Raw genomic sequence first — 15,462 nt, forward strand, 5'->3', positions numbered from 1 at the left:
ACTGCACGACCCTGCTCTAGATACGACTGCCAGGATCAACAGCTTATTTTCCCCCCCACAACACTACACATCTCATCCAGGAAATGAATCCCAACACAGAGACAAAAATTTACATCCTCCCAAAAAATAAAACATTCAAGAAAGTAAATTTTTTTTTTCAAAACTAGCCACAGTTTCAACTTGATTTTTTTTTTTACACAAGTAGGGTAACTGATCAGGCTTTCGATTCAGCAAATGAAACAAATTTTGGCACCAAAATGAAAAAAGGCGTTTTGTCAGCTTAGGCCAGAGTAGTGAACTGACCAAATTCTCCATCCCTGTAGCAGTCGGCCATCAACTGCTCCTCCTCCTCTGCCGCTGACGCCTGCGAGCGACTTCCCTGACTGTCGGAGGAGAACAGCGTGCCAGGTGGCCCATCACCCTCGCCCATCCGGCTCATGGTCAGCATGCCGGCGATGGCATCTCGCATTCCACTGAGGAAGGATTGGACACTCATTTAGTTACATACCAAAAACTTCAGCATTTATTGAGATATAGGACAAACAGATCACTGAGGCAGCATTCAGCGCTCACAGAGATATATGAAGAATTCAGCAATTACCGAGATACACAACAAAGAATTCAGCATCCACTAAGGTATATATACCTTATATATAACAAAGAATTCAGCATCCGCTGAGGTATATAGAACAAAGAATTCAGCATCCACTGAGGTATATAGAACAAAGAATTCAGCATCCACTAAGGTATATATAACAAAGAATTCAGCATCCCCTACGGTATATATAACAAAGAATTCAGCATCCACTACGGTATATATAACAAAGAATTCAGCATCCCCTACGGTATATATAACAAAGAATTCAGCATCCACTAAGGTATATAGAACAAAGAATTCAGCATCCACTACGGTATATAGAACAAAGAATTCAGCATCCACTACGGTATATATAACAAAGAATTCAGCATCCCCTGAGATATATACGTAGAATCTCACAGAGGTAGCATTCAAATGTATGATAAGAATTCAGCACTCAATGAAAAATCACATGGAAAAAATCAAGAAAGACAGAAACAACAGAGGGTAAAAGCAAAGAAGAGGGACCTACAAGTAGCGAGGCCCTCCAACAACCCAGGTACACACCAGCGACACCGACGAAAGAACCAAAGGGAAGCAACAAACCTGGCCTCGTTGTCCACCCTGAAGGAAGTCTCGGTGCCGTACCCGCTGGCGGTCAAGATGTCGCTGATGCTGCCGTTGAGGCCCCCACGGATGGTGTCCAGGCCCAGGCGAGACTGGAGGGCCGTGTCGTCGCCACTGTCTGCTGCACCGCTGCCATCTGGTGGTGAGTTTTGGGGTTGTTTTTTTTTAGTAAAGTGAAGTACATCGACACAATAATGGTAACTTAGTGCTGGGGAAAAGTAAGACCGACAGACAGAAACAACACAGGGAAAGTAAAGAAGTAGGACCATCTGGTGGTGGGAAACAAGTGTTCATGTTAACACATTACACCCTAACTCGCCCTGGATCGCCCGAGAATTCCCTTACGCGCTCCACCCTGACTCGCCCGCACCGACCCAGTGTTTTTAGAAACGAAGTCTCGCCTTGATGAGACTCTGGGGCCGGGATTTTGATTTGCATAGTATAGCAAAAAGTTTCTTCTTTCGTTTGATACCGAAACGAAATTTTTCGGGCCAGTAGTTTTAGTATTAGAGCTGATTGAAGTGCGACCGCGTTACCGACACTTCGAAAGTGTCTCGACTTGTTGAAAAGCAACACAATTGAGTTCGAAAACGGAAATAACGATGGATTTGTGCAAAAACGAGCATGTGACAAATCAGATGGCTCATATTTTGATGAAAACGTTGTAGGAAGAGTTTGGGGCGATTCAGATTGATCAGGCGGAGAAAATCTAGAATTTAGATCTAGGGCCTGACCGCAGGCTGAGAGTGAGAGTGACGGGTCGGACACACTGATTGAACTAAAGTTACATTTCCAACAGTTTGCGCATACATAAAGTTATATTTTTCTGAAACTACATTCAGTTTTCTTTTTAACTTTTATTTTTTCAGGATTTTTGGAATTTGTTTAGTATTTTTAAAATGTGATTTTCAAAGGCTAGTATTCACGGGAGGTGGGCTCTTTCCTCTTGCTTAGGATCTAACAATGGACTTCCCGTCCAGGGTGTAATGTACCCGTTTGCTGGGACATTTCAGTAACCCACTTTCAGCACTTTTTAAGGACCCCCGGGCGAGTGTTGAGTTCGTGCGTGCTGTCGGCATCGCTGACCGTTTATGAAGCCACAGCGCCAGAAGAGAGAGAGAGAGAGAGAGGGTGTAATGTGCAAAATTAAATTGTAATAGTCAGGGATGGAAACTGATCAGTCTAAAATTTACGTAACTTTTCGCGGGCTACACCGATTTGGAAAAATACTTATTCAATAGTAGATGAGTACACATAGTAGATGAGTACACATAGTAGATGAGTACACATAGTAGATGAGTACACGTAGTAGAACAACTCAACATTGACAGTAGGTAGTACGGACGTCAGGTCCCACAAACAGAAAAAGACAGAGCAAATCAAAATTACAGATTTCTGTAAATTCAAGGAAAATTTCCATGCCCTGAATAGCGAACGTTTTCATGTCCCAACAACAAGATTTCCATCATGGAGGCGGTGGACTGCTTCAACCTTGTCGGTCAGGGCCAACCCCCAGTAGACAAGGAAATAAACAAATTTGAAAGATTAAAAAGCAAAACCCTTCGCAAAAGACGACTGAACTCACTTTCTCAGGGTGCAACTTGGAAGAGGCTGTCCACCATAGACACAGAATGTCCTTTTTATACTTCAGGGGCTCAACAACAGTTTTACAGTAGTTACAACATTTTTTAAGCTCCCATAGGCACCGCATGAATATTAGATTAGCTTGTATTTTCATATTGCTCTCAACCAATTGACTTGTTTGAGAAGAAAGGAGGAAATGCTCCCATTATACTTTTATGCCTCTCTTAACAACAGTTGTTCAGCTGAAACCTGCCTCTTGTGTTTCGTTTAAGAAGGCGAACTGCTTCAACACTGCCAGTTTGGGCAAAATCTGGGCTGAAAGGAATACAACATCCCAGCAGACAGATTGAGGCACCAAAAAATACCCACTCACGACTCACAGGAATCAAACTTCCATCATAAAATAGCAAAGCACGAGCCTGATCACACATCCAGTTAACTCATGGCCTTGAGGAACCCCCTGACACAAAGAGTTATCTCAAATCATCTTTACAAATTTGTCCCTTTCTTAGTCTAGCAATTCAGAGAGACCGAAATATAAAACATGATCCTCTGTGAGTCCCAGACAGGTCGATAAGCTTTATAATAATAATAATAATAGATAGCATTTGTATAGCGCATATCCCCGCTCAGCAGCAGGCTCTATGCGCTTTACACTATATTATTACCCCAGCAGACCATAGAACACTCTGAAACATTCTCAGCTTCCCGGGAAGCATACAGTGTTTATCACCTCAAAGCGTATTGAGATGGCAATACTGGGATCATAAGAGATCCTTTTTCTTTTGTTCAACAGAGGATGTCCAAGAGCAATTGCTGCAACATCAATTCTCAAACTTTAAGATGTTTTTTAAATGTTTTTTGGGGCATTCAATCAAAACTTTTGCTTGATTAGAAACAATATCTTCCCCAACACAACTACTCCTATCCCTAGATCTGCCATACTACTTCTGCAAACAATACCAAACACCCCCCCCCCCGAAAAGAGGAAAAAAAACAATTGTTTTATCCCCTCGACCTACCTTGGCTGTTCCTATGAGCTGCTCCTGGAGGTAGCTTCAGCTTCAGAGAGGCAGGTTTAGTGGTTGACGTCGTCTTCTGAACACGTTTTTTCTTTGGGTTTTCATCCACGACAAGCTGGTCCTCGTCACTGTCTCTGTCCGTGGCCTTAGGATCCCCAGCCTTAGCCGAGCTACCGGCCTTCCCCTTCTCCTCCGCCCCAGGCTTTTTCTTCTTTTCTTTCGAGTCCTCCGATTTCTTCTTCTTCCCACTGAGCAACTTTTTTTTGTTTTTGCTGTCTTTCGACTTGGCTTTCTCCTTCTCTTGGGTCGGCTTCTTCTTGACAACCTTATCCCCCGCTGATGAATCCTTCTCTTTGGATTCACTCCCCTCTTTCTTTTTCTTCTTTTTATCTTCTCGACCGCTCTCTTTTTTCCCCTTCGACTGATCTTCTACACTTTTCGATTCCTGTGACAATGACTTTTTACGTTTCCCCTTCTCTGCTTCCGGTTTGCTCTTCTCTCCACTTGGCTGCCCTGAGTCTTGATCTGTCACGAGGGACTTCTTGGCCTTGGCGGGAGAAGCATGACCCCCACGGCGAAGCTCCTTTTTCAACTTTGACGACTTTGATTTTCTGTCGGTGCTGGAACAAGAACAGAGAAAAATGGCAAATACCTAAGAACAATACTAATTGTTATATGACGATTTTTTTTAAAGTGTAAAGTGCAACGGCAGTCTATTTTCTCGGGTCCCCTAACATTCCTGTTGTCTGAAATTCATCCTCTAAATTCTAACACATAAGCCTGAAGGAAAATGTTAAAAATGCATTGACGAAATAAGCTCTGAAGTAAAACATGTCTCAGAATGAGCAAAGAGTGAATATGACACGGGTTTTCACATATCTACATAAAAACAAACAAACAAAAACCAAAAAGCTGAAAACTATCTCAACAGGAAACGTTTCATCCAAATACATGAACCAGAACCAGTAAATGCTTATAGCCTGCCAGTCTCCCAGACAGTGGCTAGACATTGATCACGGAATGATACAGAAACCATTAGTACACAGTAATAAACAATGACAATGACAATGACAATGACAATGACAATCTTCTTTGTCCCTGCGAGATGAATAAAAGATTGTCATTGTCATAAACCCCCCACCCCGGTTCCGAAAATTCTGGCTCAGGGGTTGCCCCTGACAAGAAGGGAAGTGAAAATCACAAAAGCACAAGACACATATGTGGTTCCCTACCTGACCATTTTCCCGTTGGACAGCTTGAACTTGAGGCACTGCGGCACTTCCTTGGCGGGCGACCCGTCCGCTGAGCCGCCGTCCTCCGTCTTGACCACCTCCTCCTTGACCACGTTCTCCTCCGCTATCACGGGGTCCAGAGCGTCAGACTCTTTTTTCTTCACACCCTTCTTGACCCTCTTGGACGACTCCTCCTTTATCCGTCGCTCGTTGGGGGCCTTGTTCTCATCTGCACTGACGGCACCCGCCCGACCCAGCCCCAGTAGATCTGGCTTGGTTTCTTTTGCGTCTGGGCCAGCCACATAGGCTCCGGCTTTGGGGATTCGAACCTTCAGACTAAATGGGACCTGGTCCTCTTCATCCTGTAGAAAATAGTACGAGGGGTCAGAGTAAGTCAAAGTCCAGCAATATCTGTGCACAGTAAGAGGCCAATCACTCACACAATTTCTGACAAAGAACACAACACACTAGACTGAGACAACATATGTACAGATGCTTTAAACCAGTGTACAATCACCACAATGCCAGAGTGGAGAGGCGGACCACATTGTGGAACACATCCTTCAGCACTGCAAGACACACAGGGCCCTGAGACGGGAAACGTGGCCAACCCCACTGACACTACAGGAGAAGCTATATGGGCCGACAGATGAACTGAGCAGGATGGCCCTATACATGAGATACCGGACTTCAAGTGTGATGCGATCGAGAAGAAGAAGACTCACACAATAAATTTGTGGAGCTAGTTTTGAGTTTGGACGCATGAAAGCATCGGGACACAATAGCAGTTATTAACCCTTCCAGCCCCAAGCGCGTATATTTTCAGCACAGCTTGTACCTCCCACCATCCCAAGCGTGTATATTTTCAGCAGAGCTTGTACCTCCCACCATCCCAAGCGTGTATATTTTCAGCAGAGCTTGTACCTCCCACCATCCCAAGAGTGTATATTTTCAGCAGAGCTTGTACCTCCCACCATCCCAAGAGCGTATATTTTCAGCAGAGCTTGTACCTCCCACCATCCCAAGCGCGTATATTTTCAGCAGAGCTTGTACCTCCCACCATCCCAAGCGCGTATATTTTCAGCAGAGCTTGTACCTCCCACCATCCCAAGCGCGTATATTTTCAGTTTCGGGAGGTACCAATTTTGCGCATTTTTCTAAATTAGCGAACCTAATTAAACTGTAATTTTCATAATATTCGTTCATTTACCTTTGAACACTGTTCTATGTTATTACCTAAACCTCATGACAAAGATACTAGATCAGTTTTTAGAATGCATGCCAGTTTCTCTGAAATACCGTGGTATTGGCTGGGACTGGGGTAAGGAAGGGCGCAAAAATGGCTGGGGCTGGAAGGGTTAAGAGCTAGGAAAAAGAAAGACAGACAGACAGGAAAAAAGGAGGGAAGAGTAAAGAGGTAGAACCAACTAGTAGTGCATTCCAATCATCCGCATAAGGAGCTAGTCAGACAGAATGTTTTGTTTTTAGTAGAGGTTTTACGGTGCTCACAACAGCATAAGGTCATATGAGCGCCAAGGGGTGGATGTCAACAGAGACGTCCTTACAGGGAATCAGGCCTACTCTGCTCACCTCTCTAGCTTCAACAGCACAAAGTCTGCTTCGACTATCAAGGCACCCCGGTAATAGCGGGTCACAAGAGTGTGACAAACATACAAAAGAAGTAGAGGAAAAAATGACGATAGTAAGGATAAGGAAAGAAAAAGCAGCAGTTCCCTGTTGCAGTTCAGGCACAGTATGAGCATGACATTGATGAATCAGCCCATTTACAATTCTACTGCGCAAAAGAACATGATTAATGTACCCCCTTTGGGAATGGCCTAAAGATACTTCAGTCAGTGGCCATAGGAAAGATAAATTAAGTTACTTAAATGACGTATGTGTACAGAGAAGGTAGACAGACAATTAACATTTAAAGGAGATGCAGACATAATCACAAAATATGTGGGAATAAAAAAAGGTAAAAGTTAGTCCAATAATACATCGTGTGTATAGGAGCGCTAGAAGCACTTAAATAATACATGCACTGGAGAAGCAGATTAAATACACTGTACTGTGCCTTCTTTTATACACATACACACAAAAAAAATGGAACAACACTATGACAACACTCACATCAAAGTTATAAATGTTCTCTCTGCGCTCCCGCTCAGCCGACTTCAAGGTCTCCTTGGTGTGCTGGTCTAACACATCCAAGCCCTTCACTTTCTTGGCAGCTTTGGCCGGCTTCTCCCCGCGCTTCCGCTTGTGGTCCTGCTTCTTGGGGCTGCTCTTCGGCAACTGCAAAGGAAACAGTTTGAACCAGGAGCCGTTGTGTCAATATTCCACACCCATACTGACACAATTTTCTGTCACTTAGTATTAGTTTAGTATTAGAGAGCGGTTTACGGCACTTGCAGGTGCCGAAGATTAGCAATGCTACAAGAGAGTAACAAACACAAAAAGAACGAGGAGAGATCAGGAGAACAGATGTTTGTAGGAAAGGAGCAAACCACATCGGAGCACCTGCCGACCACCTGCTCAGTCACTTAGTGGGCTGCGTCGAGCATGCCTGTCCGGGTCATCTTGGACTGGGTAAGACACATGCCCCCAGCAGGAAGACAAGTGAATTATTCTGCACATACTTTGTAGGAATTAAAATCAACACCTTCTGCATGCACAGCAAAGAGCCCAATGGGAATACCACAGACAAAAACCTTGATATTTCTTGAAAAAGCAAATTGATTTTTTTCATATTGACAAATATCTGCCATTCTTTCAGCTGAATTCTATTTGTTCAAAGTTTTGTCCAACTTGATGCAACAATGAACAAGTGAGTGTCCTTTACATGGGCCCTCAGTAGTTGGTTTTTTTAAAGACACCCGGTACTTTTCCTGTGTAAAGAAGCCCTCTTTCAGGGCAAACCATTCTAAGATAGATCTATACTTTTATGAAGTTCCAGGGCAAACCATTATATGATAGATCTATACTTTTATGAAGTTCAATAAAACACAGAGAGGGGGTGCATGGGGGAGGGAAGGAGAGGGTACACATCCTCCTCTAGTTTCAAATGACACTGCCGACTTTCTTTTTAAGTGGAGACCACAGTATTAGTTGGCTTCTATAAAAACATACATACGCGCGCGCACTTACACACACACACACACACACACACACATTACAAACACACACACACACAAACACATGTACACACACACACAAATAGGCACACATGCACACACACACGTACACACACACACACACGCACACACACACACAAATACACACACATACACACACACACACACACATTACAAACACACACACACACACACAAACACACGTACACACACACACACACACACACACACACACACACAAGACCAGCAGGATGCCACACACCAACAAAAGAAGAAAACTCCAGCTTACCAAGCTGTCCATTTTCTTGACTTCCTTGACCAGGTCCTTGAGCAGCTTCCCATACTGAATGTAGTCGGCCGCGTCCTGTTTGCCTACGCGAGCGTACTGATCGAGGGATGGAGAGAGAACGCAGTGTGTTGATACTTTAGTTTTAGTAAGAGTTTTACGGCACTTGCAACACAATAAGGTCATAAAAGTGCCGAAGATTAGAGGGGTTACAAGAGAGTAACAAACACCAAAAAAAGAAGGAAGAGAGATCAGAAAGACAGATGTTTGATTGGAAAGACGGAGCAAACCACACCAGAACAACCACCCATGTGTTGATACTGGCTCAACATATTACACCCATACCATTACAAATGCCCATCATGACACACAAGGTACGAGAGATACAGGTAAAAAAGACTACTCTGGACAAAAAGAAAAAGAAAGACTGCTCTAGAACTGCACCTGTTATTATCAAGGGAAACTAAAAAAATTGTCAGAGAATTTCCTTCTCTCAAAGCCTGAGAGCAACTTGAGAATGTAAGCTAACCTCATATTCCTATACGGGTTTTGAAAACAGATTTTTTTTATGATCTCAAGAAAAATGAAAGAAAAAAAATTCTGAAAGGTTCAGGACAAATGAACAGAGAAGGAAGAATTAAGATATTGATGAACCATTGATGACTTACTCCAGTGATACTACAATAGAGACAGTAGGCTACTTCCCATTCCTCCTTGTAGTCCTTGTTGATCAAACCAGTCTGCTCAAAATACTTTCTAAACAAGATACGATGACGGGTGTTGTTGAAGGGGCCAGATATGTCTCATCAGGATCTACAATTGGTATCTGCTCCAACCGTGTTGGGAGTTCCAGATAAGTGAGTGTTTTTACCTTTTATGTGAAAAGTGGGGGGGGGTTGTGGTGATGGCAAAAAGGAATGTCACAATGTTTATTTGTTTGAGTAAATGGACACAACAGTGGTCATTTTGCGCTGGGAAAAAGCAAGACAGAGACAGACAGGCAGACAGAGACAGACAGGCAGACAGAAAACTAAAAGAGAGAAAGTAAAGAAGTAGGACCAACCAGTAGAGCCCTCCAACCACCCACAATGTCATTAAGACAGGCTCAAATTTCCCCCAAAGAGACAACAATGTTGGGCACAACAAAATAAATAGACAAACAAGTGCAGCTGAAATCATCCAAGACGGCCACCCATTGTTGAGGACAAAAGTGGTTGTCTTAGACAGGTTGACTGGCGCTCATATGACCTTGTGCAGTTGCAGTAAAACCCTCTACTAAAAAAAATTTTGTTAAAAAGACAGGTGGATGTCTAGTTTCAGTAAGAGTTTTACGGCACTTGCAACACAATAAGGTCATATAAGTGCCGAAGACTAGAGGTGTTACAAGAGAGTAACAAACACAAAATAGAAGGAGGGGAGAAAAGGGCGATAGATGTCTGATAGGAAAGAAGGAGCAAACCACACTACCAGAGCACCCGTCAACCACCCGCAGGTGAATGTCTTGGACAGTGTCATTACAATGTTTTAGAAACACAAAGAGGGAAAGTGGGAAATGCTCAATTGAAAAAGTGATTGTATGGTGACTTGGGTGGACTCTAGAGTAGGTTCGACGGTACTCATAGGCCAAACTTCGAAGAAAAAAAATTGTTTAATTAAGTCTTTTCCTATCTGGGTCTGTTTCTCAGTAGGTAATGTGAAGAAACTTAAGCTAAAATCCAGCAGCTGGCCCTGTAAATCAGGGTCAAATGGGAGATAACTTAAAGCAGAAAGTACAACCAAAGACATTAAACATAAATATATCTACATAGACATAAAATATGGAGAAAGGTTTTTATAAATATATAAATGTACATAATATATATATATATAATAAACCACATGCGCACAACCCCCAGGTATCAAGCAAAACTGTTAGCAGAGGGACTTCACCAGCATGCAGAAGACGGCTACATCTACAGGAACAAATCTAAAGCATGACGACAACACGGGCCTCTTAATCATTAGACAAACACAGTTTTCCACTCAGAGGCAAAAACACATCATCCGAAACGCACTTCTTTCCTGTGGAGTTGGAAATGTACTACTACGCATTTGTACTTCTTCCATTACCCTTCTTCAAACCCCAATTTTCAACAGACTTTTACAAACACCAGTGTCCTGCATTTGTTTCTAACTAGAACATTGTGTCCTTCATAATTTTCGAAGCATTTCTTCCGTTTTTGAGTAAGGACTGATAAAAAAAAGTATTTGCACAGGCAGTTGGCCTGGTCCAGCCTGCTCTTCACCGACTTTCAAAAGCCAAAGAGTTGCAAAAGGGAGAATGCCCACAAATGACCTCCAAGTACTAATCTACATTGACAAGAAGACTTGGTTCTCCATCCCAGAACTACGACACACAAATATACAACTTTGAAGGTGGGGAACCCTATGCTGAAGGTGGGGCTTGCGAGTGGGGCGCGAGGAAGTGTCCACTGACAGTGTCAACATGATTTAGGATATTCCATTACTCCAAACAGGCATGAGAGAGAGGGAATTTTTCCCCTGAGAAAAACATCAAGCAGTCTCCTGCTCTCAACTCCGGTGTTTCTGTGGCTCTGTTCTACCATAGAGAGGGAGAGCAAGAGGATGAGGAAGATATTGTGGGGGGGGGGGGGGGGGGGGCGCAAAGGTACATGCTATTGCGAGCAAACATGCCAAAAAAATAAAAACAATTAGAAAAAGAAATCCTAGTCTGACCTACACGGTCAACTGCACAAGAATATTGTGGTGGATCGGAACATCCTAAAATTTCTAAACAAAATATATGTATTCAGGACTCGTGAATGCCCTGAACAAACTCTGTCTTGAGTCTGAGCAAAGAGAAGAACATCGACACGCCACCGGCATTTAGTGCACGCAAAAGGTAAGACACGCAGAAAAAAATAGGGAGTGAAAAAGAAGTAAGACCTACCAGTAAAACCCTCTGCTATACACCATGAAAGCGTCCACACACAATCTTGTTCGCCAACACAGACACACACCCACATACACACAGAGACAAGCATGTCGACGACGTTACAATAATTATTTAAAGCTACAAAATGAAAGAGGGGAGAGGAACTGAGAGTGAAGGAGGACAAGAAATAAGATCGGTGTTGGGTTCACTGTTACAGTATGGGAGGTACAGATTGGGACAACAGCAACAATGAAGGGAAAAAGAAGGAGCCCAACACACAAGGACACCCACAAATAGCTGCAGGAGAGAGAGAGAGAGAGAGAGAGAGAGAGAGAGAGAGAGGAGGATATAGAAAAAGTAGGCAGGATCAAGGAAGGTTGCAGGAGAGAACTGAGGAAGCAGACCACTCAACATGCCAGGGAGGAACTACTCAAACAAGCCAGCACTTCCAAGAAAATTCTCCATCCATACGTTATAACAAAACAGATTGGCAGCAACACGTTCAATTTTCCAAGGAAAAGCCCCCAAAAAATGAAAACAAAAATAAAATTGAATCTAAAAGATAAGTTTACTGCAGAAATATAATGCAAATCTCTGCTCAGCCGTCAGCCACAGAGAACTTTTTTTGATCGGGTGTATTTCTCCTGAAGCTTCTGAACAAAGTAATAACATCTACATTGTCTAATTTATTCAGCCTCAACCATGAAGAACTATTCCATCATGGCAGGACTGTAGCTCTAGAACAAAGCTCCTTGCTTCCAGACAACTTCATTCTATTACAATTCCAGAAACAAATATGAAAGAAACTTCAAATCACAAAGAAAAGTGACCTTACCAAGTCAGGCCTACATCCCGTTAACTTTCAGTTACTGTAAGCATTGATTTTGCATCTACAAAAACCAGCCCTGCTCCATAAGATAAAACTTGTGAGCATAAACTGTAAACAACAAATTGAAACTTTGCTAAAACATTTGTTCGAGTCCTTTTAAATATATTTATGAGACTTCTTCGAGTTTATCATGTAAAAACCATGTAATATGGCGTACTTTGGAAGCTTTCGCACAGGTTCCACGAGAATCTTCCTAAACAATCTATAGATGGAATCCTTACAGTCCAAAAAGTCTCATTGATTCTTTTGCAAAAGTATGGGAACCATTGGATTTTTTTTTAAAAGATAGCATCTAGTTATATTACAGTTAATTACTAGTAACACTAAAGGGGAATTAGTTCATAAACAAATCATTGGGAATGTCTGATGGACTTTCAAAATCCAAAGACACTGTCAACTTCTCTTTAACTTTTCATTACTTTTTAAGAATGTCAATTTTAATAGAGTGTAAAAAATTCAGCAGCATGTAATAATATCATCTAAATACGTTTCTAAAAAAATACACACAATAAATTCAACAGAAGACATCAAAGAAAGCAAGAAATCAATTCCAGAAGGGGCAGTTTGACAGGATCAAAAGTGACAAGCAAGCACCTTAAGAGAACAGAGACGCAGTCACCCACACAGGTAAAACTGAATAGGAGTAAGACGTTCACGAAAAGAAAAAAAGTAAAAAGAAAACCTCACAACATATCAAGTAAAGACCCAAACAACCCACAACAGCCTTAACAAAAAAGATTATAAAATTTAATTTCAACCTTAAAATAGAGACACAAATGTGTTCAAAGTACTAGAAATGAAAGCGACGAGGTGACAAAGCTACAGGTTCAATAAAGCTTTTTTTACACATTACAGCTGATAAGAAATTAATGAACTGTCGAAATATGAAGAACAAAAACGATGACAGAACAAATGACAAGATAGCTTAAAGCAAGAGATACCTAATCCTTTTCTATCTTTTCACGTTTGACTTTTGAGAAATTACCAGAACCTGGAGATAAAGCGAAGGCGAGCAAACACACAAATGTTGGTTAAAAAAAAACATTCTGTTGATACTGAGTCCGGGCTAATGCTGAGCCCCCATTACAGATTAGATTTAGCAACAAGGGGTAAGAAACTGCAATATTAATGTCTACATTAGAGTGGTACATAATCCCTTACAATTCTCTTTTCTGGGAATTTTGTCCTTTCAAGAGTCAAAAAAGGTCTATCCTTTCCAGTGCAGACAGGAGCACCGATCTTCAGGGGGTAGAACAGATTAAAGCCACAGGAGAAAAATACTGTGTCGAACCTGACCAGCGCTACATTCCAAACTGCAACATCAAACTTGAAGCTATACAGAATCACTTTTCAGTCGCAAGCACTTGACTAGGAATTCTATTTATTGCTAGCACTTTTGGAAAACAATCTTGCATCTTTGTCCCTAAACCTGACAAGAGCCACTTTGACACATAGATTGTCCTTGGACCAAGAAATATTTAGATTGACTGTAAATATTTTCCACTTCATTGGCACAATTACGATATGCTTTTCTTGGAACCCTTTCAACACAGTCTGGATGATTCATTGCAGAAACATGTCTCCGGAAAGGCAATAGAACAGGGACAACTGCACTGTCAAGATCACTGCCCATTAGAGAACACAACTTTGTAGAGTGATGTTACCCCCTGAAAGATAGAGGCTGGAAGCAGTCATGAGACAGTGGGACAGCTCCCTCCACACAACACTCACGAGTCGAGCTGCTTCAACCTTGTTTCCAAGTCTAAGTAATCTTAGGGCTAACCTAAGCTGTGTGAGATAAAATTGCAGCAGAAAGACGGGGATGATATGATAAAGTATTTCATCTAAGCACTCCAAAACAGACATTGGTGGGCTGACAAACAAGAGCAGCAACAAGAAAGTTGCGAGACACGAGGTAGAGAAACGCTAGCGGCACAAATAAAACTCTGCTTTTCTATAGTAAACATTCTCCAATATGATCTAATCACCACACACTAATGATGATGGAGGAGGAGGAGGAGGAGGAGGAGGAAGAAGGAGGAGGAGGAGGAAGAATAAAACCAAATCAAGGCGTCCACCAACCACCCACCAAACGAGTATGTGGTTATAACTTGGCAACATTGTACACGAACTTGCTGGTGCCCAGATTTACTGAGTGCTGACACATGACAACACCAAATAGCACAATCTCCGTAACTACAGAACACTGGCTGCCCTCACTTTCACTAGGGAGCAAAATCGTCTTAAGACACAAACATTTTTATCTGCGATGGGGGAAAGGCTCGAACTACTTTAAAGCAGACAGCATCATGCACAAGTCCAAACTACAGATATGGTAATATAAGGGTTCGGAGTTAATTCACTGGTTAACAAAAAGGATGTATGCAAAATATTCTCTACAGCTCCAGAATTCAAAACTGTTGCCTTCTATTCTCTAATGCAAAACCAGCAAATTCACTTCTTCGACTCAGCAGTTAGTAAATATAAAAAGAGTGTTTAATAAATGCTATTAAAGGTTATTTCTTTAGTACAGGAGATAAAATTTTCCGAAACAAAGCATTAAAAGATACAAACAATCTGAAGCAGCATTTAGTGGTCTACAGCTAGACACAGACGACCAGCGTCCAGAGAGCACTTGACACAAGACACTGTGAGTCCGGACAAACACCCGCAACTAATAAGAGCATTCTAGAAAAGCACAGAGGACAAGAGACACAGTACAGAGACCAGGGCCCACTCCACAATCCTGTAAGTGTGGCGTGCTCACAGTGTTAGTAAAATCTTACTACTAATGGAGCTAAGGCCAAATTTTGCGAACAGTACATTCTCAGAAGCTAAAGAATGAACAAATATGAAACTTTGCCAGTACCCATAACTTGAAACGTAGTGTTGCACTATTGTATTTTCATTAAATTAAGATCAAATGTGTAAGAAGAAAGCCCATTTTAAGTTAAATTCAGTCCTTTTGTAGCGATCGCCATCATTTGCTTCGACATTGTATATTCACTGCGGAATGCCGACTGCGCCGAAGGATATTTTGTGTTCAGTTATACAATTTGTAGGTTTAGGGGAATTTCCGGTTTCGGTCTCATGCCTTTGACCGTCTTCTCACAGCGGGTTTGGAGCGCTCGTTATTATAAAAGATCTACCTGATGAATAGGAAATGTTTTAAC

The 15,462-nt window shown here is 42.1% G+C and overlaps 1 protein-coding gene across 1 annotated transcript in view; it reads right to left on the bottom strand.

Moving 5' to 3' along the window:
* Nucleotides 1-15,462, bottom strand: part of LOC101862817 (lysine-specific demethylase 7A) — a gene marked incomplete at its 5' end in the record, with an annotated part of 52,281 nt that overhangs the window by 11,863 nt on the left and 24,956 nt on the right. Inside the window, 6 exon segments of the mRNA XM_013085746.2 lie at nt 304-473; nt 1,184-1,340; nt 3,811-4,430; nt 5,043-5,404; nt 7,176-7,340; nt 8,469-8,564. Coding sequence (XP_012941200.1) covers nt 304-473; nt 1,184-1,340; nt 3,811-4,430; nt 5,043-5,404; nt 7,176-7,340; nt 8,469-8,564 — 1,570 coding nt within the window.

Source organism: Aplysia californica, unplaced genomic scaffold, assembly GCF_000002075.1.
Source record: "Aplysia californica isolate F4 #8 unplaced genomic scaffold, AplCal3.0 scaffold00403, whole genome shotgun sequence".
Classification (NCBI taxonomy): domain Eukaryota; kingdom Metazoa; phylum Mollusca; class Gastropoda; order Aplysiida; family Aplysiidae; genus Aplysia; species Aplysia californica.